Below are 25,813 nucleotides of genomic sequence, written 5' to 3' on the forward strand. Positions count from 1 at the left end.
CCAAGGGTGCACAACATTGCCAGTGCTCGACATAACGAAGAATCCAGTCCTGATTCGAACGAACTACCGTGTTCCTTCCTTCTGTGTCTCCTTTGCGGCACGGCAGTATGCGGCGCAGCCTGATCGACGACTTTTCGCGACAGTCGGAGAAAGTTTCTTGTCGTCTAGTCGATGTGAGCTGAGCGTCAGGCCGTCCAGCTAACGCCATGTCTTCTAGCCTTGCAGCAGATTGACAAACGGCGTTGCGCTCTAGCCCTGGCTCCTGGTCCTTATTATGTACTTGCGAGTCGCCCTGTCGGGGATTTCTTTCTTCTTTCCCCTCCTCACCCTTGATCGTGAGTCTGAGTCTTGACACGTGTGAGCATACCCTACCATTGTTTCAACAATCGAATTGAGTCGAGTTATTTCCCTGTCTGGAAACAATGGCCATCGCAGAGCTATCTGAAAAGCCCACCTTGGTCTTCATCCCCGGCGCCTGGCATACTGCCGCCGTCTTCGAAAATGTCATCGGCCTGCTCAAGGGTCTGGGCTACCCGTGCATAGGGCTGCATCTGCCGTCAGTCGGAGGCAAGCTCACGACGACCATGACCGACGATACTGCCCATATCCAGAAAACTGTGGCACCGCTGGTCGAAGAGGGAAAGGACGTGGTCTTGATCACACACTCGTACAGCGGTATCCCCGGCACTGAGAGTGTCAAAGGCCTGGCAAAGAAAGACAGACAAGCCGCCGGCCAGAAGGGAGGAGTCATATCCTTGGTGTATATCTCTGCGTTCCTGATCCTGCCAGGACAGTCTCTGGCCTCGTTCCTGGGATACATGCCCGATTGGATCACCTTCGATGTGAGTATTCTTCCCACAAATCTGTCATAGATCTCTAACGGTCCGACTAGGGCGACCGCATGACAGTAGAGAACCCCGGACCTGTGTTCTACAACGACGTTCCACCCGAAACGGCCCAGAAATTCGGTTCCCTCCTTCAACACCACGCGTGGCCCACCTTCACCACGCCGCTGTCATATGCGGCCTACCGGGACGTGCCCTCGACCTATCTGATCTGTGAGCAGGACGCTGCGATCCCTCTGCCGGGACAGCAGGCGATGGTGGCTTTTGGAGGCGAGAACCTGACGAGAGTTGTATGCTCAGCGGGGCACTCTCCGATGCTGTCAATGCCGGAGACGGTCGTCAATTTGATCCGGAATGCTGCGGGAGATGTCACCAGCAATTAGTGAAGTTGAATGTTTGTGTGAATCGATATTTTATTTGTATGTATGTAGAGGTACGAACGAATCTACTAGGACCGCGTCTGTAGACGAGCTTTCAATACGCAGGTCAATTTGACAGCTTAAGGGCGTCTCTCCTAGCATTCACTCTTCTCATACTCCTGAGTATGGAGTACGTAGTGCAGCAGTCTGTCATAGATTTACGGAGTAGAACTGGCACGACAAGGAGAGCCAGTCGCTCGATTCTGGTCGACCTGAGTCAGAAGACCTTAAATTTCTGACAGATCGACTGCCGGTCCTGACATCCCTGTCCGAACGAGATTACTGGACGTGTCAACAGTGCTCGCAAGTCTAGACCAATGCCGAGCTGTGTACTGACTCGTTAGCCAGAGACTACGACGACAAGACCCTTCATGCGGTCCAAGCGGTCTCAAGAGAGTGGAGGTCTTGCCTGATACTCAATAATGTGCTGGCCCCGATTCTCGCACCCTCGTGCTCTGGACCCAGCGATCAGAGTCCGTGTCCAGCCTCGTGCGGAGAAGTGGACAGGTAAGGGTCTGCGATCGTCCTGATACCACCCCTCCTCCGGGCATAGTTAACTGTCAAGTCCTTGTCATATTTCCTTCTCGGCGTAGTTGTCGCTGCAGTTTAAGTGCGAGAAGGGTCTATTGCTCGAGGGGCTGGACTCGAACCGTCCGAAGTTCGAACAGCCTGGATATATGAAGAGCGGAATATCCACAATCGTCCTTCGTGCTGAGAGTCCAGTCACTATCTCCGCATCGATATCAAGACGCCCGTCTCTGCAGGCCAGAAAAACGAACTCATCCAACTTCCGCTGCCGTTGACTCTGATCAACACCATGGCAGCCCCCCCTCCCCCCGGTCTCAACATTTACGAGGACATCAGCCAGTCAGTCATCAACCAGGTCGTGGCGCTGATGGTGCTGTCTTCGTCAGCAGTGGCACTCCGCATCACGTCTCGAGTGACGGCAAAGCTAACGTTGCAATGGGATGATTATCTGGCCATGCTGGCGCTGGTGAGCAGCCATCCTCCTCCTCTATCTCTGCAGGGCAAGTTCAGTTCTGACACCAGCAGGTCTTCGCATGTGGGACGGGAGCACTCACTATCATCGGTAGGATACCTCGGATTTCTCCTAAGATTGAAGTATGAAAGAACTAATGCCAGTCAGCTTGCCATCACGGCCTCGGCAAACATATCTGGAATCCCGCTGTCAATCTGGAACAGATCATGAAGGTGTGTACAGTAATCCGGTCCAATATGTCTCGTTTACTCACCTGGTGACTGTAGATCCTCTGGGCATACGAATTCTTCTACGGCGCCGTCATCCCCACGACCAAGATGTCGCTCATCATGTTCTACCACCGCGTCTTCCCCGTCCGGCCGGTGACCATCGCGCTGCGATTCTGCGCCTCTCTCGTGCTCGGCTGGTTGGTCGCCATCTACATCGTCGTCATCGTCCAGTGCCAACCGTACACCTACTTCTGGGAGCAATACGTCAATCCGGCGGCCAAGGGGAAATGCGTCAATTTCTACGCCTTCTACGTCAGCAATGCCTCGCTCAGCGTGCTGACCGACTTTATGATCTTGCTCATTCCGATTCCGATGGTCATGCGTCTGCGGATGCCGTTGTCGCAGAGGCTGGTTGTGTGTGGCATCTTCGCGCTGGGTGGTTTGTAGGGAACTCTCCTCCATGGTCATCCTGTCGCATACTAATTAAGTGATGACAGCGTCTGCATCGCCGGCGTCCTCCGCATCCACTTCCTCACCCTGATGTTCAAATCCGAAGACCTGACCTGGAACATATCCGACTCGTTCGTCTGGTCGTGCGTCGAGCCCTGCATCGGCATTGTCTGCGCCTGTCTGCCGACGCTGCGCCCGCTTCTGCGCCGCGTCTTCGGCCATCTCTTCTGGAGCACCAGCAAGCGGTCACAGACGCCCAACAACAGCAATTCCGCCGGCTTCAAGTCATCGCAGAACGGCCGCGCGTTCTTCCGCCTGCCCGACGGCAGCAACCGGAATGCCTCGACGGCACCTGAGGACGAGGTCGGGCTGACGAACAATGTCGAGGGCGCCAAGTATGACGACGCGAAGATCCCGATGAATTCTATCTCTGTGCGGAGGGATATCGAGTGGTCGGAGGCGTAGACAGCACCTCCTACATCGCCATGTCACGAAAGACGAGTTATTCATTCCTTAATTGAGTTTTTGTAATCGGCTGAGCTGGAATGCTGCTGACTAGACATTCGTTATATATATCACTCATTCTTGTATAATAGATAGGTATATAATAGGGAACTTGATATATGGGCGGATGTGGACTTAGGACTCCCCTGAGGATTGACCTGGGAATTGAACAGGATGAATTAATTCTAGCAGTACGATGAGTATAAGTGTAATGTAGGATCATAGACGCCACCAGCAGTATAATCATTATTATTACTATCATGACATTGTTATGCATAATTTATGTCTTGTTCGACTCTGGTCTCGGCTCTCGTATTTGTTCTTTCTTTTCAATCTTCCTGCTTAGTGTGTACAAGAAATTCTGACGCAAGAATTCCTTGTCCTGCCGTAAAGAAACGATTATCCTTATACTACAGTCCCAAATTGAGATCTGAAGTATCTCTATATTCCTATTCACCTCATCCTATTTTCATACTACTATTCCGGACAATACACCCAGTACATAGTCAGATCAGCTCATCCCATCACTCGGCTCCGGCTCATACATCTCCTCATCCGGCCACTTCCGAAAAATATCAGCCAGCCGATCAATCGGCGCCGTCAACAACGCAACAGCCGTCTCGAAAGGCGGCCTGTTGGGCGCTCCCGGGTGCGAGCGCGTCGGGACAAACATCTTGGTGCGGTCGAACGAGCGGGCCAGCCGGTTGCTCTCCTGCCAGGACAGCGCATTGTCGAGTTTGGGCACGTCGTTGGTTTCTTCCTCCTTCAGGTGCTGCGAGAGGTCGTCCATCAGGGCCCGGATTGTGGGCAGGAACTGCGGGTCGGAGCAGGACATGTTCTGGAAGATATTGAGTCGTTCTTTGACCTGTTCACCTCAGACTTAGTCTGGTTGAAGGCTTCTCCTGCGATGTATCCGATGGATGGATTCTTACCGTCTGACTCTCATTCCGATCCTTCTCCGCCAGCTCGTGTCCATCCGGCAGATGCTTTTCCAGCGCGGGATAGAGCACCAATTCCTCGCCGACGGCATGCCGCGCCAGTTCCCAGGTGAACTGGTTCTGGAACCGGGTCTGCTCGTCCGGATCGGTCGACTTGATGATTCGATCGTAGCATGCCTCTATCTCGCGATGGTCCCGTTTGATGGTGTCAAGAATGCGAGAAGACATGGCGGAAGCTGACAAGAGGACGTAAAAACGAAAATGACTGGCACAGATAAAGTCGTTGTAGCTGAAATTGTAAGTGTTCAAAACTTCGCAAGGACTCGAAATGAAGCAGAACGAACTACGGAGTACTCTCATGAATATCGTCATGGTTAGGTTCTTCGATGTGCCCGTGTTGATTGGTGGCCGTTCTTTAACCCAAAACTGGAGAATGATGTCACCCTGTTCGCAGGTCAATTTGCAGCATCCTCTGCTTATCCTGATGGCGACAGCGGAAATCACTTCCGAAGAATGTATGCGGACAGAAATCGTATACTAATAGCAGATATCCCGATCGTAGGTACTGTCTAGCAAAAGCAGTCAATCATACTGAAAAAGTAAACAGCACAGGAAATCTGCAAGTGTGATATTTATTGATCGCACTGTGTACCAAATGAGTAAAGAATGGGATTCAACAGGTAAAGAACTAATTTGGAAAATCTTATTTGATACCTCTCCACCAACGTACCTACGGTATAACGTATACACAAATCCCCAATCTGGAATATGGCACTATCAATTTTATCCACTGACTGAGTTACATAGGCAAACCCCCAAATCGGTAATGTCAGCCTCATGTCCCGTTTCTTACAAGATAAGCTGTAGATATGCCTATATTATTTATTACCTGACTAGTTAAGGCTTCTGCTTCTGGTAGTGAGAACGTGGGGAGTTGGTGGGACGTTTTAGAAATATATTTATAGCGACTATCTTAGAAGCGAGGGCATACTTTGTTTAGCAGTCGATATATCCTCAGATTTGCCTGTATGTATTATATACGTCTGAAAATAGAGTCTATAAATGGAGAGAAAGTTAAGACACATTTCCTTAAAAAGAAATACGAGCATAAGCGCTTTCGCAGGAATTAGGCCGTAAGCAGGTGTCATTAGTTTAAAAATAACTTTGTTTTCATTCAAAACTAGTTCCAGAGGTATATAAAAGAAGAGTCGCTGAAGGAGGATATCATCACTCCTTCATTCATAACAAGGCTATTATCCCGTGCACCAGGACTGGCACACGATCTCGTTCAAGAACACATATATGCCCGCCCACCTCGGACGACGACTTCCGCAACGACGACTACCAGTTCTGGAGCGTCAACAATCTGCGGCACACAAGTGTGCTGGATCCGAGTTGGGAATGGGGAAGGCGACGTCGCCGGCGGATATTGACGTTTGCACATACTAACAGTCAGCAGCGAAGCTGATATGGATTTATCGGTAGAAGTACGATAGGGCGATTATTCTGGATATTGTTGATGGAGAGAACTCACGAGTACTGTATATATTGCATTCGATATGAACTGATTAAGCATCATCATTCAGTAAGCTAAGTTGGTATATACGAGCATATATATCATCTCATCATATCATCCTGTCACTCAGCACTATACCCATAAAATCATCAATCATATCAATCCGACTACCTCGCAGAATACTCAGCCAATCATGATCGGCCCAACTGGCGCCTGCAACAAACTCAGCAGAATCTCGACCAGACTCTCCCCCAGCACCGCAAGAGCCCCCGGGTCCGCCAGACTGGTAAACTCGGTCGTCGTCGTACACCCCGGCGTCACAGGCACGCCTCGCATGCGATCGCTCAGCCAGATCAGCGCATCCGGCGCCCCGATGATCGCCATGGTCGCGTGTTCCGAAAACTCATCCCGCTTGTACTCGACATTCGCGCCCGCCGCGCAGTAGTACGCCACCAGACTGTCGGTGTTGTTGACGGGGCTGATCTCGTCGCCGGCAGACTTGTAGATCAACAGCGGGATCGTGGGCACATGCTGGCCCATGTCGTTGGCGCTCATGACCGTCGTGGCCGTCTCCTCCGTGAAGATGTTCGGATCGGTCGTGTAGCTGTACACGTCCTGACCGAAATACTTCTCCGCGTCGCCGACGAGACACATGCTGCGCGCCTGCTCCAGATCGGCCTTTTTCGACGGCAGGATCTTCTCGTCGATCAGCTGGTCGATCTCGTCGTACTCGTTGGCCAGCCCCATGATGCCCGACGGGATCAGCCCCGTGAAGGGGCCCTTGTTGACCGCGTCGATGACGGGCAGGATCTGAGGCACCGTCCCTCCCAGCGCAGCTCCGGCGATCTTCAGCTCCGGCGCGTACGACGGCTGCAGCTCGGCGGCGAACCCGCTCGCCAGACTGCCCCCGGAGTACCCCCAGAGCGTGATAGTCGCGTCGGACGAGATGTTGGTGAAGTTCGAGGACGCCAGCGCCGCGCGGATGTTGTCCAGCACGGCATGCCCGGCCAGGTTGTTGGCCAGGAAGGCGGCCTTGGGGCCGAGGAAGTCCGGCACGGTGACGATCCAGCCGTTGTACAGGGCCGTCTCGATGAGGTGCAGCTCGAGCTGGGGCATCAGCAGGCCGAGCGGGCCGCCGGTGGCAGACTCGAACTGGAATGCGTACGAGGGGGCGCAGTTGGGGTCCGCGGCATCTTCGGCCACCTGGTAAGAGAGCAGCTTGGTGTTGTCGGCATTGTGGGGGATCAGGATGGTCGACACCGTCGCAATGGCATCGCCGAAGGAGTCGGTTGTCCGGTAGAGGATCTGATAGGCGGCGGCGATGTTGACAGGGTCCGCGCCAAACGCAGCGATGGGATACGGGGGGGTCCGGTAGCGCAGGATCGTGCCAGGGGGCGAGGATTCGAAGCCTGCTGGAGGCACATAGAACGGGTCGTCGGTGGGCAGGGGAGGTCCATCCCGGCGGAGTCGAGCAGGCAGGGCGAAGACCCTGGGGAGGAGGAGGAACAGAAGCAGGAGAGAGGCGGCCATAGTCTCACTCTTTGACGGTGACCTTCACCGCTGGCACTTCTGAAGGATCTCCTCCTCGATTAAATACTCTATCCAAACCAGACCTGCTGTTCGAATGACCCCATATTTCGCTTCTATCCATCCAACCGGAAAAATATTGGAAATAATGGACTCTCCTTCGTCTCCGAATGCAGCCGGAGTCGCTTGCTGCTGGTCATTTGATCCATTTCGCCCGTCGACGAGCACTAGTTCGACAATTAGCCTCTCCTTGAAGAATTTTTTAGAGTGTGGGGAATGCAGACGATCTGCGATGCTGCCTGGCGTGAAGTTTTTGCGGGGAGAGACCGAGGTTCCCCACGGCGCCCCGCTTTCACAGGCATAAACATTATACTCCGGAGTAGTGTGCCTGGCAGGTTTGCCTAGGTAAAAGATCCGAGTGAGCTGTTGTGCTTTAAAGAAGCTTGTTGAACGGTATGATATCTGATTTTGCTTCGTATTCGGATTCAACCCCGCTTGCTTCGGATCTTTTATCCGGTGATGACTAACTATACTAGTGAATAGGACTATTAAATTGTCTATACTCCGTACTCCGGAGTACGTTTATGCATTATTTTACCGAGGCAGTTGCTACGGCCATCCCTTGGAAGATGGGTCATATCACAGAAGAGATATCTATGCACGAAGAAAGGGATTTACTTCGATGGCTCTGCTATAATCATAGTTATTTATAATAGTGTCAGATCCTACTTTTTATCAGATGGAATTCTATAAGAAAGTAGAAGTCCAATAAAGTAATACATTACTCTAAATGCATGCCTTATGTCACCACGTGACCAGGCACGAGATAGGATCACTCTCTGCCCTAAGTTGACTCGCTATTATTTAATTAATATTATTATTATTGTCTGCCATTTTCCCACATTCTCACCGTACCATAGACGAATCAAAGGCTTTCTTTTAGAATCGAAGAAATACCTGTTCAGTCTCAAACCAAGCAGGTTATCAAGCTGATAAGCCCTACATAAACCGACAGGATCCCAATCATGGCTACCTGGTAGGATCTAATCTGCCTCTGGCCTCAGTGGATTTTCATGCACCTGTCAGTCATCAGCTACTGAACATATCAGCTCAACAACTAATTTATGGAATGCGGATGGATATTAGAATAATTAGTTAGATTCTGAGTTGAAGATGTAGAATTCGACAGATTTCAACGTCGAGGAATTAGTAATTACTGGTTCACTAAATCCTCTTGAGAAAATGTTCCTTCGGTTTCCTGGATGGGAGTGTCGTGGTAGTTTTCCATGAGTTCTAATTTTATTTTATTTTCTCATCATTCATTTTCTTCTTTTATTTTCTCTCATTTTCTCAAAAAAAAAAAGCAACTCTGGATTGATTAATTATCTAATTATCACTGCTCAATTGACATCCACCAGCAAGGAGAGCTGATCCTGTTGATGAGGTAGACCATGGAGAATACACATGTCCCTCTAGCAAGCAGATAAACTTAGAAGAACTATGATTCTAACACTAAAGCGAATGTATATAAGCGTGGTTTTGCTTTCTTTCCTTTTCCTTTTTTTTTTCGAATACTAGTAAAACAGACCTAATAATCCACAAATCTGACAGGAAGAGTCAAGACTCTACTATCTAGTACCTACCTGGAAAGGAGCACTATAAATTTAAACTTAGACCGCTGGAGGATTCAACAAAGTTTATCATCAATCGAACTCATCGGCCTTTAAAGAGGCTTACACCAGACCAACCTTGTATAAGGCTTGGCTTGTAAACCCCGCAGGCACATACGTAGGTATGCTACTCTACTTGGCAAGTAATCTAAACAATGTCATACCATAAATGATCAGTGGCTAACACGTGGTATAGAAGGGGCCAAATACGAAGCAAGATGTTGATAAGGGAGTATCACTATTTTATGTACAGTACATTACAGTACATATTTGCCTCTGCAGCTGTGCTTGTATTCTTTGATTATCGACTACCTCTGATTGAATGCACCTAGCTATTCTGTCCTCTAGATGAGATTGTGGTCAGTTGCAATAAGCAATAACCTAGTTGGCAAATAAAAATAAATACGCCTGAAGGATCGGAATTATTACCTGCCAAGACACGGAAACAACAACCATCACGGAGTAAACTCCGCATAACCGCTATCAAGATGGGTACTGCTAGATACCTCGGGATAGAGCTTTCGAGCTCCAATCTCTCTCTCTGCAGCCATTGGGTCATGGAAGGGAAAAATGAGATTCTAATTCTAGATCATAACCAGATCTCGTATGTTCAGGGTCTAGATATCGTCTGTCTTATCAAAAGAAGCAGCGATATGATTGCAGATTGCTGATAGCTGGCGGGGATCCTCTCTTGGCGACCTCCCTGAACGGGCGAGATGATTCGCCCAGATAAGCGATAGCGACTTCTTTCTCCGCGCAAGCTGGAGCTATGGCCTCCGTATATTATATTCTACTGTCGGCATTGTCCCTCAAGTCCAACTCTGATGACCTCGACTTCTCTGCCATTGCGCTGTCTTCTCATACAGCCTGCTCATCGCCATGACGTCTGATGTCGACACATCGGCCATCCCAGGCACCATCACCCTGGTTGACCTGGAGCATGTCCTGCACACCCGCCACCTCGACCGCGGCGATAGGGACATTGTCCTGGTGCCCACGCCGTCTGATGACCCGGACGATCCGCTGAACTGGTCGCCTAGACGGAAACTGCTGTCGACCATATGCGTGAGCGCGTGAGTAATGGAACAAACAAAGCATCCACCAGACATTGCGTACGGAGTAAACTAAATGCGCCAGATATACCCTCTTCACCGGCATGGCCTGCTCCGTCGTGTACTCCGTGCTGGTCCCCTTGTCCGAGGAGACGGGCATCCCCGTCGCCACGCTCAACCAGGGCACCGGGTACATGTTCTTGCTGGCCGGCTGGAGTCTGCTGTTCTGGCAGCCGGTGGCCATGCAGTATGGGAAGCGACTGACCTATCTGATTTCGGTCTTGGGCGTGTTGGTGAGTGCTTCTTGTCGATGCTAGTCCATTTCTGACGTTAACACATCCAGGCAATGACCATGTGGGGGTAAGTTAGAAGACGAAAGATAAAGGAACAAACTAACCCGCCAGTCCATACGGCTTGACGGAGGGCCAGTGGATTGCCCGTAACATCCTCCTGGGCTTCTTCACCGCGCCCATCGAGGCTCTCCCTGAAATCACAGTCACGGATGTGGTGAGTAGATTCGATGTCCATTTAGGATGAGCACAGGTGACTGAATGAGCGGCAGTACTTCACCCACGAACGCGGCACGTACATGGGCCTGTACTCGTTCTTCCTGGCCGGGAGCAACTTCCTGGCGCCGGTGATCTGCGGCTTCATCGCCCAGTACCAGGGCTGGCGATGGGTGTTTTACTACCCCAGCATCTTCCTCGGCGGCTGTTTCGTCTTCCTGTTCTTCTTCATGGAGGAGACCAACTACGACAGAAAGACGGTGGGCGTGGTCACCGAGTCGCCAGCAGCATCCGAAAAGGACAACGCCGAAGACCCGGGGAAAGCGCCCCAGACCAGCGGCAACCCGCCAGTCGAGAGCTCCAGCCCAGTCACGTACAATAAGAAAACCTACATCCAGAAACTGTCCCTCCTGTCGACCAGGGAGAAGAACAACGTCTTCCGCCGGGCATGGCACGCCTTGTACTTTGCCAGCTGGCCGGTGATTTTCTATTCTGGGTGAGTCGTCTCGAAGTATGGCTGGCGCTGGCTGTGCTTGGTACTTATTTGCAGTTTCTCCTACGGGTCCTACCTGATATGGTTCAATGTGCTCAACGGGACGGCGTCGATTATTCTGGGTTCTGCGCCGTACAACTTTAGGTAGAACTTAATCCGGACGTGTATTTACTCGCAGACTAATATACATGACAGCTCGTCGATCGTCGGTCTCAGCTATATTGCTTGCTGTCTGGGCGTGGTTGCGGGGTGAGTCAAGCCTTAATGAATATCCTAGTCAACAACTGACTTTGTCGTCGTTAGCTCCCTCTTCACCGGCAACTTCAGCGACTGGCTCACCATCCGGCTCGCCCGCCGCAACAACGGCGTCATGGAAGCCGAGCACCGACTATGGCCGTTCGCCTTCTGCGTGATTGCGGTGCCCGGCGCGCTCATCCTCTGGGGCGTCGGGGCAGCGCACCACGTACACTGGTTCGGGCTGATCTTCGCCATGTGGCTGCTGGCATTCTGCAACACGTCCGGCATCACGCTGAGCGTCAACTACATGGTAGACAGCTACCGCGAGCTAAGCGGGGATGCGATGACGACGGTGATATTGGTGCGCAACACCATGTCTTTTGCGATTGGATATGGGTATGCCCCCCAGACAGGTAGCATGCGTTCGTGTTACTGATATTTCTAGGATTACCCCCTGGATCGAAAACCTCGGCTACCAAAACTGCTTCATCTCCGCCGCTTTCATCGGCATGGCCTGCTCGGCTGTCTTCCTCGTCATGATCAAGTTTGGCAAGTCGTTTCGCGTCAAGTCGCGCGAGAAGTACTGGAGGCTGGTGCTGGAGAATCGGGAGAAGGGGATGGGTCATTGATTGCAGAGGAGTGCGATAATGGTAGATAGATAGAATGTATTGGAATAAACCTTGCACGACGTATGTTTAGTATAAGACAGAATGAATATCTAATGCAGTCTTGCATATTGTATTCCGTGGACCATGCACAGGGTAGTTTCCACAACCTAGGAGAGACAGAGACGAAACGAGATAAAACAATCTAGTAAGTAGTTTGGGTAGGTAGTTATCCTAAGACTAAGTTAAGTAAGGGTATCTATCTATCTATCATTTCTGACATAACGTGAATATCAACACACACACACACACACACACACACACACCAACATCCGGAAAAAAAAAGATAAAAAAAAATAGGGATATCAATCTATACCATCCAGAAAAAGTCAGACAGGAAATAAATTGAAAATAAAAAAAAACTAGAGAGAAAGAGAGAGAGACAGAAAGAGATGAACCCAGGAGTCGACAGGTAGCCACCACGAACGAATTTAATAAAATGTGAGGAACCATATTCGTAAACATAAACAGTATGAATGAAGAGAAAGAAGGAAAGAAAAGAAAGAAAGGAAATGGCTCAATCCAATCCAACACACAACGCATGCTGCTGGGAATATGTGAAATAGCAAGATATCGACTCGACTGGACCAAACCCAATCCAACTCAACTCAGCTCAACTCAACTCAGCTCCTGACATCCACGAAATAGTTCGGTTTTCATCGACTGGGAACCGAGAAATCGTTATCCGTCATGTCGAGGACATATCCTTCCAATCAGCAAGTCAATACAATCCTATTTTTTAATAACCCCCCACCTTCCTCCTAACCTCAGCATCAGGATCAATCTCACATCTCGCCCTGCGCAGCGCCTCCTGCCATTCCTTCTCCATCTGCTCTTCGACAGCGCGGGCGTCATCATCATCACCAGCACCCGTACCAGTACCAGCGCCGTCATCAAACCCCTCTGCGACAGGACTCTCACACCCCCTCAACCCAAAAAACCTCCCTATTCGACGGCGTTTCGTCTCAATATCGACGCTTTTCTCCTCCGGCGTGCCAATCCACGCGCGTACGCGGATCGGATACCCGAATGTCTCTGGCACGGGAGGCCAGATCTGATGGTAGTGTCGCGCAAGATCGTCCAGTTGAGTGGAGGTCAGGAGGTGGTAAGCCAGGATTGTGCGTGGGAAGGAGGGGTGTGCCCTGCCGGTGGTTATCGAGACGAGTGGGCAGAGGGGGCGGGAGAGGTGGTGTAGTGTCGCAAAGAAGTTGGGGTGATGCAACACTTTTTTTGGCTGAAGGAGGACTTTTTTGTCGGATGGTGATGGGGTTTCGAGTTGCAGGTTCAGATTCAGTTTGAGTGTTGGATAGCGTTGCTGATTCTGGTTTTGCTCCTGCTTCTGCGTCTGCTTTTGGTTCTCTCCCTGCGAAGAAGAAAACTCCCCGCTCATGTCGTGGCCTGACATGGCAATCGCATAAATATAATATAATAAAATAAAATAAATAGAATCAATGTAGAGAACAACCAGTGGTATACTTTCAGACCCGGAAAACAAAAAAAAAAGCTGATCAGTATAGCAACAATCTCAACGATTTCAGCCAGCCAGACAATACGAGATACAAGCAGCTAATTGATTGCTCTCAGCGAATTGCTCTCTCTCGGCAGTAAATCTCAACCTGACTAACTAACTGACAAGCAAGACAGACGTCCGTATATTAGATATATATAAGCAGTACAAGGATCATCCCATACGAGTTTGCGGAAAGTGTTGGTGGTGTGGTGTGGTATGAGTCAACAATCTCATTCATTCATTCATTCTTCTTTTTCATTCATTGAATCTCTTTCATTCACTGCCTCCTGGCTGCTGCTGGCTAGTGACATCAATTAATCAGCCACCGTGGCGAGACGCCTCATCCAGATACCAAGATGCTTGCATTGCCTCGAATTGGAATATTGAGAAGATGGGGGGAGGGAGGACAATTGGTAATGGTCGTTGTCATTGTTCGATTTTTATTCTTTATATTCTTTATTTATGTAGAGACTGTTGAACTCGTGTCTTGTAAGGAGTTTTCTTGTAAGGAGTTTTCTTTGTACGGGATATGCCGTATCATATCATATGCTGCGAGGAAACTGGCTCTCTTTGTGGGTTTGTTTGTTTGTTCGATTCTGCTTATTTGTCTTTATGTATATATGTACTGTACGTATGTACAACTGCCTGATAGGTGCTTGCCTAAAAAGGTGCTTTGCTTTGCTGAGATTCGGCATTCTTTCTTCTCGACATCCTGCTGTCGACAGCCCCTGCTGTGGGTGTCGGCTGCATTGTTCTATTCTCATTGTTCTCATTATCTCAGTGGCAGCCTCTCAAGAATCTCTTTCGTACTCTCGCTCGATATCTGCGGCAATCCCACATACTTGTTGATCCAGTTGATCACCGCATGATGCCACACCAGCGAATTCTCCGGCTTCAACACCCAGTGGTTCTCGTCCGGGAACGTCAGGAACGCGCTATCCACCCCCCGCATCTGCAGCACGTTAAACGCCGCCAGCCCCTCCGCGATCGTCAGCCGGTAGTCCAGCTCGTTATGGATGATCAGGTGCGGCGTCGCCCAGTTGGCCGTGAACCGCGACGGATCCCATTTCTCCCACTCCTCTGGCACCCGCCAGAGCGGCCCCTTCAGGTCGTGTAAGGGGAAGTACTGCTCCTCGCTCGCCAGCTGCGATACCATGCTGAATACCCCGTCGTGCGTCACCAGCGCTTTGAACTTGCGCCCCAGCGGATGCCCCTGGATCCAGTTCACCATGTACCCGCCGTACGACGCCCCCAGCGCCACTGCCCGCGACGTGTCCACGTACTCCAGGTTCGTCGCAATGTACTCGAAGCCCTTCTCCAGATCCTCGTATGGCAGCCCGCCCCACGACCCGCGGATCGCGTCCGTGAACGCCTGCCCGTACCCCGTGCTGCCCGTCGGGTTCGGCGTCACCACGACGTAACCCTGCTCCGCGAACACGGCCGGGTTCCAGCGCGTGCTCCACTGGTCGTTCCACGCCCCCTGCGGCCCGCCGTGGATGAGGTACGCCAGCGGGTATTTTTCCTGCGGGTTGAATTTCGACGGCTTCACCACCCACGCGTGCACCGGGTGGTCGTTGGCGCCCCGGAACCAGATCTCGTCGATCTGCGAGCGTGACAGCCCCAGCGACGCTCCCCCGCGCGTGCTCGACGAGACGACTGTCGCGTCGTCCGGCGAGGCCGGGTCGAGGATCGTGTACACGCTGCTCTCGACGAGGTTGTTGCTGGTGACGAACAGCTTGGTCGAGTTCGCCGCGGCGGGGACCACGTCCGTCACGTAGCCAGAGTGCGTCAGTTTGCGCAGCGACTGCGGGGTTGCTCGCTCGATGTTGTCTAGTGGCAGCTGGTACAGCACCCCGCGGCCCTTCTCCTCCACCTGGATGAACAGCGACTTGTCGTCCTGCGCCCAGGACACGGCGCTGGGGCTGAGATCCCACTGCCCAACGCCGTCGCTCGTCCCGAAGACTTCGATCAGCTCGCCGCTCCACGGATTGGGCACGTACACGATGCGGTTCTTGTCCGACTCGTAGCCGTCGGTCTTCTGCGCCAGGAAGACGATGGCGCTTCCGTCCGAAGAGAGCACCGGCGATGTCATCGCCCCCTCGAGGGGAGGATTCAGCCTGCAGACCTTTGGTGCCTCGCGGGCGCCAATGTCGGTCCACGAGAACATGGGACAGTAGTAGCAGACGCAAGCCGTGTGCGTCGCCGGATCGAGCTTGGGGTCCTTGGCCACGAAGACGACCGCGTTAGGGCTGATATCGAAATGGTCGGTGCCTCCAAAAGGCGGAATGGGCGACTCGACGCCCTCCAGTCCCGACACGGCCAGCAGATTCGTCAGGCCCGAGACGGTGTACTTCTTGGTCGTGCCGCCGGCCGCCGACGGCGCGAGCTGCAGCAGCCCGTACCACAGGGCATTCTTCTGCGGCTCGATGTACGCGTCCCAATGCCGGACGAAGAGCGAGGTGTAGTAGCGCCCGCTGCTGAAGGGCTTCTTGGCGTCCTTCGGATTGTACAGCGACCCGTCCGGGTTCGCCTTGCCGGAGACGACGAAGCCGATCTTGCCGGGCTCGAGGGTGGTGACTTTCAGGTCGGAGACGGGGCCTGGCACGGTGCCTGCGGTGTACGAGGTGCCCGGCTGGCGGGCGTCGCCGACGACGAAGCTCGTGTTGCCGTTGTCCTTCTCGGACAGCCAGACGAGCTGGTCGCCGTCGCCCAGCCAGCGGGGGTTGCTGGCGCCCGAGTCATTGGTGATGACGGCGGAGCGGCCGGTGGCGATGTCGAGCACGCGGATCTCGTTCGTCTTGGAATGCGATTCGAAGGAGTAGGTCGACTGGGTGTAGACGGCGAGCGTGCCGGCGGCGTTGGGGACAGCGGCGGAGCGCCGCGGGGCGCCGAGGAGGATCCTAAGACAACGCGTGAGTGATGGATTTCAGCTGGTCGCGTGGTTGGGTGCATACTCTGGCGTGAACTTGGCCGCTCGGATGGTCATGGCGATCAACGAGATCAGGGGAGCGAAGATTGAAGAGATAAAAAGTGTCAGGAACTGCAACCCCTCGTGCGCGTGGACGTGGCTGGGATGAGAGGCGGGGTCGGCACGCAACGCATCGCCTAGCTAGCATCCAGGTATGGCATGTGGATTGTTAGTGCATTCCGTTAGCTAAGTAGCTAGCCAGATTAGCTGGTCAGACAATTGACACGATCAATCACATCGGATCTCGATGATCGAGACAGAACTGCTCCACTCACTCCGACGATATCCATCCAGCCCCGCAGCGATAGTATCGCGCGATTATCGTTATCAGCTAACATAATGCGATGACGAGCACAAACCACAAGCACAAACCACAATAACTGGCTGCCATGAGCACTGGTGTAGCTTAGAAAAGTGCCATTTTGCCGTTTTATTTTCCCCACGTACTCCATATTCTCTCTTTTGTTTACCCCTCACTGTCACGTGGAGTCATCTGACCGATCGTGTGTTGATTCATTCGAATGCCTTTGATAGATTGCAACTAAGAAGTTATTACATCCCTTGGTATGAATCTACCTACAACAATAGTCAATCAACCCTTGCATCCGTGCTCACTTTTCATCTCAGTGCCCTCGTTGACGACAGTCTGCTCACCCCGCAGCACACACATCCCCCCTGGCCCGGTGAACTGGCGCTTGCCTGTCGTGAGCCAGGTCACAACGCCAATGACGCCAACGACGCCAATGGCGGCCGAGGTGTAATTCATCGTCTCGTGGTCGACCGGGTACGTGGTGGGAAAGTTGAAGGTAATCGACGCAAACAGCAGGAAGAGCAGTCCCAGCGCGTTCAGGCTGATGGAGAGAGGAACTGGCAGGGCGAAGGGACCGTCCAGCGCCGTCACGTGGCCGGTCACGTATCCCAGCAGCCGGCTGGCCAGGGCCATGGCGTAGGAGAGGTCTGGAGAAATCAATCAGTCAGCTAGGTGTGTTTCATACGGGTGAAAGACTGCTTACAGAATCCCTCCGTCGAAATCGCAATGACCGTCTCGAACCCCGTCGTCGTGCCAAAGTCGATCGCGTCGAGGGCCAGCTGCACCGCCAGCGTGAGCAGCACCGCGTTGACCGGCACATGCCTCGTGCTGTCGACCTTGGCGAACACTTTCGAGAAAGGCAGGCCGCGGTCACGCGCGAACGCATACACGGCGCGAGACCCTTCCGCGAGCAGACTGTTGCCCGCCGTGATGACGATGACAGACACCATGCTGGCCAGGATGCACGCTCCGGCCTTGCTGCCAGTGGAGTCGTAGAAGATCTGGATCACGGGCACCCCCGTGCTCGTGTTGGCCGTCTCGTTGAAGTCGCCGATGCAGAAGCAGAGGGTGAGCAGGAAGGCCAGTCCCGTCACGGCCCCCAGAGCGACCGACAGGATGATCGCTTTGGGCGCTTCCCGGGAAGCAGACTTCATCTCTTCGGTCATGTGGGAGGGTGCATCGTAGCAGCACATGCCGAAGCACGACTGCAGAATGCCCAGGATCGCCGCAATGGCCGGGCCCCAGCCCGTGAAGTTCTCAAACTCCTGGAAGACGAACGACGCCGGCTGCTTGTGGTCGTTCGTGGCCAGCAGGGTGATCATGGTGATCAGGAAGGAACCCACGTTCCAGATGAGGATGAATCGCGAAATGCGATTGAGCAGATGCGGGCCCCAGATGTTGATGGCCGCTGCCATGAAAGCGACCAGGTAGGCCACCAGCACGATCTGCCACCGTTGGATCGTGTAGTCCGGGAAGACGAGATTGGCCATGCCGAGGACGAAGTTGGCAGAGATGTAGTTGTTTGTTGCGCCCATGGCGAGGATTCCTATGGCAGTCAATATGTAGTCGAGAAGCGAGAGAAAGGTGACACACCAATGAGCATGAACCAGCCAGCAATATATGAAAACCCTCTCGCAATCCTAGGCGGCGCCAGCGCAGCAACCCACGAGTACTGTCCTCCCGCGACAGGGAACATGGAACACATCTCTGCCATGGGAATAGCCACGGCGAACGTCAGCAGACTGACCCCAATGAAACTGTAGACCATGACCGGCGGGCCACCCGAGGTAACTCCGACGATGAAGACGCCGCTGAGCGCCGTCCAGCTGGACGAAATTAGCCAGGATACACATACTATTGATACACGGGCATACTGACGAGGTTACCACGCTGAAACTGAAACCGATCATGCCCAGCAGGCCGAAGGAGCGTTTGAGCTCTGCATAACGTTAGTATAATATAACGGCTTATAAAGGAAATGATGTCCAGCGTACCCTGCTCATATCCCAACCTCTCCAGCCGGACATCCTCGCTTGTCACGCCCTGGAAGACCTGCGTCTTTTCTTCTTGCTTCATGGCGGAAGACGACTTTCTTTATAAATAAAAAAATACCGTTATATAGCGTTGCTACGTAGTGTACTGTACATATCATTTCAACCAGCGAAGCATCAACCAGCCGCGACCGGAACCCATTATAAATACTCGCATGTAAAGACCTAGGCAGCGTTTCCTGCATTCGTGACTCATGAGATCCCTACTCCGTATGCCGAGTCCTACTACCTAAGGTACTTACATTATCGGCTGACTCAACCCCGTGGGGAAAGGCATGATAGATAGCCAGAACTTTCCCGATCCCGACAAGGTCGATCGGTCGATGTTCTGGATGCTTTCCTGTTGGAGAAAGTGGACGCGATGGTGGGGCCACGCCTAACCCTCGTGAAAGGGATCTTGATAGAGGGTCGAAATAATTGAAAAGAATAATTATGACGATGATGGTGATGGTGATAAGCGGGAATGATATCGGTAATGGATTATTATTATTCAAGGTTAACTGTTGTTATTATCCGTGGGTATCTATTGAGCCTGTTACGAGAATACTAAAGGTGGAAGGATGCTGCGATAGCATACATATTATACAAGGCGAAACGCCATGTTCTCCTTCTCTACAGAAAGGTCCCTATTCCTTATGCTGATTGATTATTTATTTGTTTGTCCTTTGACTAAACGTTTATTTCCACTTCAGTTGGGGATGTTCAGAAGACATTGTATATATAATACTGGGGAACTATTACATCGATGAACTAGATAGTTATACCTGAGAACTTACTTGATCATGAATGAAAGCATGAATATGGCAGAATGAATGAATTTCCCTCGTTGGATTTCTTAACTTTCAGTTTTCTTCTTTCTTCCTTTTTTTTTTCTTACGTATTACATACCATACTGAATGGTGCCTACAGTACTGACATCACTGATCGAAATGGAGAGAATTTTTCTTTCCTTAGCTATGCTATAAAGAAAAACTATTCTCCTTGTCTCATCTCATATCCTCGAGTATCTCATCTCGCAGGGGTATATCGTCTATATCCCGATGAGCTACCTTCCCGGAGTGCTGTTGAAGGGCTTTCTAGGATGGGATCCTGCCGAACGGAGGGAGGTCAGGGACGCTTTTAAGGCTGCGTACGAGTGTTTTTGGTTCTTTTGCTTGGTCTTGCTAAAGAAACTCAATTTCTTTTCTTTTTCTTTCTTTTTTCTTTTTCTTTTTTCTTTTTTTTTTGCCCCCTTTTTTAACGTGAACATGCCTTTACTATCAGAGAGCGTATGGCCTGCGACATCATAACCCTTGATAGAGGCCGGAGCAATCTCCTCTGAGATCGAAAGGCCAAGAAATGGTATGCTTATCGTATGAGAACCAGTCCCACGCATGCTATATGCTATGCTGACAAGATATGCCTCTCCCACGCTACATCGTCGACTTTAAGTGGTCCCGAAAACCCACGGCGGACGACGCATGGAGAAACTCGATGTGGCTGGCATGGGACCTGGCACGGTCGAATGAATGCCATTGATAGGGAGGACATGTCTGTCTGGAGGGTTTGACTGGTAGCTGCCAGTTATTAGGTAGTTGTGGAATGCTGAGACGTTGCATATTCGCTGAGAAGCGAATACGATGGAATTCCTTCATTTTTCTTGCACCAAGTCTGCAGGAGAGGCTGTATATAACATGGCTGGTCGACGAGAATGCTGTACTCAGCATGATTGCGCAGCGGAGTGTTGGGAATCACCAGCTCAGCTTATGATCGTCAGGACTTCTCGATACAATTCACACCTGAGGAATACTATTGTCGAGCATTCCACTAGAGATAGAAAATACCAGCCAATCCACAGAATCCTGGTCGTATTGACTTTGTGCACATAGTTATGCTGCATAAATGACTAAGCCATTACTAAGCATGCGTATGCCCCGCACATGACTGACCACTGTCTGCAACATTGCTTGCAGACGCGATCGTATTCCCAGATTCCAGTCTCTTGCCAGTCCAGTCTTTGCCAGTCCAGCTGTTCCAATGTCTAGCAACGCTCCTCTCCTCCGTCTGGTCAGCACCGCGACCAAGTCTCGCAACAAAAGCCCCCCCAAATACAACCTGCAGATCTCCTGCCATGTGAAGCCCAACGCGTCGAGCCAGCGCGAGGGTATCGCTGCCGTAGGCGCCGACCAGGTGGAAATCTGCGTGGCTGCACAACCCAAGGACGGCGAGGCAAATGCGGCGGTGACAAAGGTCATTGCAGAGGTATGATCTGCGTCGATTTAGTAATCCTGGACCAATCTCACACGGACAGGTGTTCGGCGTCCCCAAGTCCAACGTCGAAGTCCTGCGCGGCGGCAAAACTCGCGACAAAACGCTCTGCATTACCGATCTGGACATTGGCAAGGACGGCGAGGAGAGTTTTCTCCAGAAGGCCCGTGAGCGGCTGAATGCGGCTGTCGTCAAGAAATAAACTGGACGGCGCAGAGCGATGCGGTTGGAGGCCTGGCAGCTGCATGCTGGATGTACGTACAGGACCCGTTTGGGAAGGAGCCGCGGCCACGCGAATCCAAACAATTGCTTGACGCAACCAAGCCAGCTGTGCCGTTCTCTTTCGCTTTGTCGTCTAGTTTCTGCTCGCATTTCATACAGCGTACCATTATCGTCTCTCCCTTGATTATTCTCGCATTCGGATTACAATGACATTGCAGGTTGCTATTATTGGGGCGGGTAAGACGATTGTGCACTCGCCTGGCCTTTGCTGAGCATGCGTAGGTATCTCCGGACTGGTCGCTGCAAAGCAGTGTCTGGACGAAGGATTCATCCCCACCATCTTTGAAAAACGCAACAGAATTGGTGGCCAGTGGGCGTACGAAGACCCCGACCCGGCCACCGGAGAAACCCCTTCATCGGTGTATCACGGCGTCATCTCGAACTCGTGTCGGGATACCTCCAACTTCAGTGACTTTCCCATCGATCCGTCTCGATATCCCGACTACTACGGCCACGAGCTGTTCCTGCGATACATCCAGTCGTACGCGGATCACTTTGGGCTCGAAAACTACGTCCGGTTCAACGCCAATGTCGAGCTGTGTCAGCAGCTGTACGACGGCCGATGGCAGGTCACGTACACCGAACATGGCGCCGGACCAGTAAACGACAGCTACGATGCGCTTTTCGTCTGCACTGGGAAGTATAGCCACCCGAATGTCCCGATCTTTAAGGGAATGGAAAACTTTCGTGGAAGCATCCTCCACAGCAAGGTGTACCGCCGACCCGACGGATATTCCGGGTTGAAAGTCGCCGTAGTTGGGTTTGGGCCGTCGGCGGTGGATATCGCGTCCGAGCTTTGCGGACAAGCCAAAGAATGCCATCTCATCACTCGACGGGGGGGCTGGGTTATCCCGCGCTACGTCCTGGGTAAACCGGCGGAAGCGTGGCAGAGTGGGTTCAGACGAAGACGCGGTTGTGTGGGCTGAATCTAACGGCATGTAGGTCGCTTCACGCAAAGTGTCCTACCGATGTCCTTGGTGCAGTGGGCCAATGCCCGGTTGTACCATTTTGTAATGGGGGACATTCCAGCCGCACTCAGACCCGACCACGGGATCTTGGAATCCAACGCGGTGCTCCGGTCTGACTTTATAGAGAATGTCAGAACGGGGCGCATCACTGCTCACCGGGCCGAGATCGAGCGGTTTACTGCGACAGGGGTGCTCCTGACCAACGGGAAGCTGCTGGAGCTCGATGCGGTCATTCTGTGTACCGGGTATCGGATCGACTATCCTTTCATCTCCGAAGAGTGCTATCGCGCGGAACGCAGCAACTTTATCGATTCACCAAACGCGGTGCATCTGTACCGGCTGACGGTGCCTCCGCACTATCCCAATCTGTTCTTTTTGGGTCTGCTCGAGTTGCTGGGGCCGATCCACCCGGCGGTTGAATTGCAGGCGCGCTGGGCGACGGCGGTGTTGGTGGGGAGGATCAAACTTCCATCTGTTGAAAAGATGGAAAAGGCCATTGCGGCTTCGGAGAAGAGACGAGCTCAGCGGGTAAGCTCCTGCGGTGATTGATTATTGTATTGTCTGATTGACGCGACCGCCAGTGGGTTCGATCGGACCGCCATGCGCAATCCGCCGACCTGCTCGAGTATTGCGATTCTCTGGCGCGGGATCTTGGCGTGGACCCGAGCTTTTGGCGGCTGGTTTCGAGGATCTTCACGTCAAATCCGCTGCGTGCAGCGGCTGTTCTCAACTACGTGTACTTTGGCATGATTACCAGTGCTCAGTACCGTCTTTTTGGTCCCGGAAGCAAGCCGGACCTGGCCACGGCGACGATTCTGCGACTTGGGAGGGGGGAGCGCAGGCTGAGTGAGGCCGAACAGGCCGCTTTGCGAGCGGACCTGGTGCGGGAGTTGAACGCACGGAGACCTCCGCCACAGCGTTGAGCTATCGACTGGCGTGAAGTATTGTTATCGAGTATTCTTAGCAGTAGCGTTTATGCAGGAGCGTTCATGCAGAAGTAGACTAATAAATCATACGCTGCTAAAAAAAATTAAAAAGATGATTTTTGGTCGGGATACAAGGGAATGAGAGACTTGATACCTAGACTTTTTTCAGGACTAGACATCGAGATAGAGAGACAGCCCTAACCTTCTGTGGCCTCCCTAGGAATGTATAACCCTAAATAGATACAGGTGACAGGACGTACATACGTATGTAAGCGGGCACTGAGGACCTTGGAGTATTGTTAGGGAATTTTTTTTTTATTTCTATTATTTTTTTTCCCAGTGGCGTCTAAGATCCAGCTGTACTGTACATACAGTCCTGCATTGCTTGGAAGAGCCTAACAGGGAAGAAGAGGGCGTTTCTGCAACAATACTCTTGTTTGGTGCAGGGGCTGCTTAGCAGCCAAAACTCTCTATTATTAAGGTATCTGCAGCAGCTCGTCTATGGTATCATGATGAAGCTCTCTACGATGTTAGGCTCAATCCTGTAGGTATATATCATCCATGTAAACGGTTCTTAATACTCCTTAGATATAAATTTATGGAGGACAAGACTCAGAATTACTATATTATACCGGCATCTTGTTCGATAGATAGATATAGACACATATATTGTTTGTATGCTGACATGCTACACAGTTCTCCCTTCGTATGCCATTCAGGAGGCCTTTCATTTAAACTGCCGTGTTGCAATGCTATTCCCAGACAGGATAATAACCATAGCCGTAAACTTAGCATGACAAGCTTATTCTACCTAGGATATTGCAGTAGCGAATGGCTGGCGTCGTATCTGCATGATAAGACCAAACACTATATGTATGTACAGCTTCAACGGAGATCTCCAATCAGCGAATCAGAATCTGTTTGTCCTGCTCGTGCCTCTGCAGACTTATCATTCAGTGAGTGATTAATGCGGGGGCGGATGCAGAGTTGCATCGATCTCTAAACAGGCTTGCCGTAGTACGGGCTAGTGCCTATAGATGCCTTGTCTAGGTCTGTACTGTACTGTACTGGACATACATATCCTGGAGGATTATATATAGTCCTGTCTCACTCTCTTTCAATCACAACAATCACTAACTAGCACGCCAGAATTAATTGTATCTTAGCCATGCTCTCTCCATCCCTTCTCGCCCTCCTGGCCACCCTCCCCCGCAGCTACGCCTGGGGCAATCTCGGCCACGAGACCATCGCCTACATCGCGCAGAGCTTCGTCGCTCCGTCGACGGCGTCCTACTGCCAGGGCATCCTGGGCGATACGTCCTCCTCGTATCTGGCCAGCGTGGCCACCTGGGCGGATTCGTACCGCTACACGTCCGCTGGCCGCTGGTCGGAACCGCTGCACTTTATCGATGCGCACGACGATCCGCCAACGAGCTGTGGCGTCGATTATGCTAGGGACTGCGGTGATAAGGGATGCGTTGTTAGCGCGATTAATAATTATGTACGCTCTCCATTACTGTATCTTCTTGGTGTCAGTTGGCTCACGATCCAGACGACGCAATTACTGGACAAATCGACGTCGAGTTCCGAAGCGTTGGACGCGCTGAAGTTCATCGTCCACGTTAGTAGTCCCAGTACAGTACATTTTATTTCTTCTTGCTAAAACGAAACCAGTTCGTCGGCGACATCCACCAGCCGCTGCACGACGAGAACCTCGACGTGGGCGGGAACGACATCGACGTGACGTTCAACGGCACGAGCACAAACCTGCACCACATCTGGGACACGAACATGCTAGAAGCCGACGCAGGGGGGTCGTCTCTGTCGACAGCCAAGAGCTTCGCGGCGACGCTGACCACGCGCCTGCAGAGCGGCGAGTACGCGTCGCAGAAGGCATCGTGGCTCTCGGGGATGAATCTCAGCGATCCGATCGGCACGGCGATGGGCTGGGCGAGCGATGCGAATGGCTACGTCTGCAGCACGGTGCTGAAGCCGGGGTTGACGTATCTCAAGGAGAATGACCTCTCGGGCGAGTACTATGACGATTGCAAGCCGGTGTTTGAGGAGTTGCTTGCCCGGGCAGGATATCGGTTGGCGGCGTGGTTGGACTTGATTGCGAAGCAGTAGAGACAGGTATTCTGCTGATAGCATGGATTTATATTATCAATAAGCAGAGGCCTAAAGACATTCAACCAGAAGAAACGTCCTTCATGCAACAGCAAGCTAGAACATATACATATGAGAACAAGCATAGTGCCAATCAAGCAGACCTATACTGTACTCTATTACAACAAACTACTATCACGGTAGTCGTACACTGGTCAATGAAATAATGTGAGTAAAAATGATCATGATTCTATGACAGAACAGCTAGTACGCTTGATTTATTGGGGTATAAATTTTACTTTATTTAGGTGGTTAAGAGCCAGCAGACTAGATATATAGCTCAGATATAATATAATTAATAGTCACAGAAAAAAATAAATAAAAATAAAAATAGCAAGATCCATGATATGGTAT

General features: G+C 51.8%; 9 protein-coding genes across 9 annotated transcripts; 4 read left to right on the plus strand and 5 right to left on the minus strand.

The window, feature by feature from the left end:
* Positions 1-422: 422 nt before the first annotated feature.
* T310_2190 (uncharacterized protein) lies at positions 423-3,388 on the plus strand (the record flags this gene model as incomplete). The annotated part of the gene is made up of 8 exons (XM_013474896.1): positions 423-842; positions 893-1,135; positions 1,344-1,394; positions 1,578-1,771; positions 1,988-2,354; positions 2,408-2,476; positions 2,531-2,916; positions 2,971-3,388. 8 exons carry the CDS (start codon positions 423-425, stop codon positions 3,386-3,388), a joined length of 2,148 nt encoding a protein of 715 aa, XP_013330350.1.
* Positions 3,389-3,938: 550 nt separating this feature from the next.
* Positions 3,939-4,593, minus strand: T310_2191 (HHE domain protein; the record flags this gene model as incomplete). The annotated part of the gene is made up of 2 exons (XM_013474897.1): positions 3,939-4,265; positions 4,360-4,593. 2 exons carry the CDS (start codon positions 4,591-4,593, stop codon positions 3,939-3,941), a joined length of 561 nt encoding a protein of 186 aa, XP_013330351.1.
* Positions 4,594-6,064: 1,471 nt separating this feature from the next.
* On the minus strand, positions 6,065-7,411 carry T310_2192 (Secretory lipase; the record flags this gene model as incomplete). The annotated part of the gene is made up of 1 exon (XM_013474898.1): positions 6,065-7,411. The coding sequence occupies one exon, from the start codon at positions 7,409-7,411 to the stop codon at positions 6,065-6,067; it is 1,347 nt and encodes a 448-aa protein (XP_013330352.1).
* Positions 7,412-9,566: 2,155 nt separating this feature from the next.
* On the plus strand, positions 9,567-11,995 carry T310_2193 (MFS transporter; the record flags this gene model as incomplete). The annotated part of the gene is made up of 10 exons (XM_013474899.1): positions 9,567-9,682; positions 9,945-10,151; positions 10,216-10,423; positions 10,474-10,490; positions 10,535-10,637; positions 10,693-11,132; positions 11,187-11,273; positions 11,325-11,378; positions 11,433-11,762; positions 11,812-11,995. The coding sequence occupies 10 exons, from the start codon at positions 9,567-9,569 to the stop codon at positions 11,993-11,995; spliced, it is 1,746 nt and encodes a 581-aa protein (XP_013330353.1).
* Positions 11,996-12,770: 775 nt separating this feature from the next.
* Positions 12,771-13,436, minus strand: T310_2194 (uncharacterized protein; the record flags this gene model as incomplete). Its single annotated transcript, XM_013474900.1, has 1 exon — positions 12,771-13,436. The coding sequence occupies one exon, from the start codon at positions 13,434-13,436 to the stop codon at positions 12,771-12,773; it is 666 nt and encodes a 221-aa protein (XP_013330354.1).
* Positions 13,437-14,001: 565 nt separating this feature from the next.
* T310_2195 (Oligopeptidase family protein) lies at positions 14,002-16,847 on the minus strand (the record flags this gene model as incomplete). Its single annotated transcript, XM_013474901.1, has 4 exons — positions 14,002-14,137; positions 14,384-16,441; positions 16,496-16,650; positions 16,785-16,847. The coding sequence occupies 4 exons, from the start codon at positions 16,845-16,847 to the stop codon at positions 14,002-14,004; spliced, it is 2,412 nt and encodes an 803-aa protein (XP_013330355.1).
* A 254-nt stretch (positions 16,848-17,101) lies between these two features.
* Positions 17,102-19,147, minus strand: T310_2196 (GABA permease; the record flags this gene model as incomplete). The annotated part of the gene is made up of 6 exons (XM_013474902.1): positions 17,102-17,466; positions 17,523-18,365; positions 18,413-18,645; positions 18,698-18,758; positions 18,814-18,911; positions 19,113-19,147. 6 exons carry the CDS (start codon positions 19,145-19,147, stop codon positions 17,102-17,104), a joined length of 1,635 nt encoding a protein of 544 aa, XP_013330356.1.
* A 1,739-nt stretch (positions 19,148-20,886) lies between these two features.
* Positions 20,887-23,290, plus strand: T310_2197 (Flavin-binding monooxygenase-like family protein; the record flags this gene model as incomplete). The annotated part of the gene is made up of 7 exons (XM_013474903.1): positions 20,887-21,111; positions 21,161-21,284; positions 21,334-21,371; positions 21,558-21,576; positions 21,622-22,290; positions 22,342-22,895; positions 22,949-23,290. 7 exons carry the CDS (start codon positions 20,887-20,889, stop codon positions 23,288-23,290), a joined length of 1,971 nt encoding a protein of 656 aa, XP_013330357.1.
* A 1,171-nt stretch (positions 23,291-24,461) lies between these two features.
* T310_2198 (nuclease) lies at positions 24,462-25,420 on the plus strand (the record flags this gene model as incomplete). The annotated part of the gene is made up of 3 exons (XM_013474904.1): positions 24,462-24,794; positions 24,846-24,914; positions 24,968-25,420. 3 exons carry the CDS (start codon positions 24,462-24,464, stop codon positions 25,418-25,420), a joined length of 855 nt encoding a protein of 284 aa, XP_013330358.1.
* Between the last annotated feature and the right edge of the window lie 393 nt (positions 25,421-25,813).

The sequence above is a fragment of the Rasamsonia emersonii genome, assembly GCF_000968595.1.
Source record: "Rasamsonia emersonii CBS 393.64 chromosome Unknown ctg1118621760017, whole genome shotgun sequence".
NCBI classification, from domain to species: Eukaryota; Fungi; Ascomycota; class Eurotiomycetes; order Eurotiales; family Trichocomaceae; genus Rasamsonia; species Rasamsonia emersonii.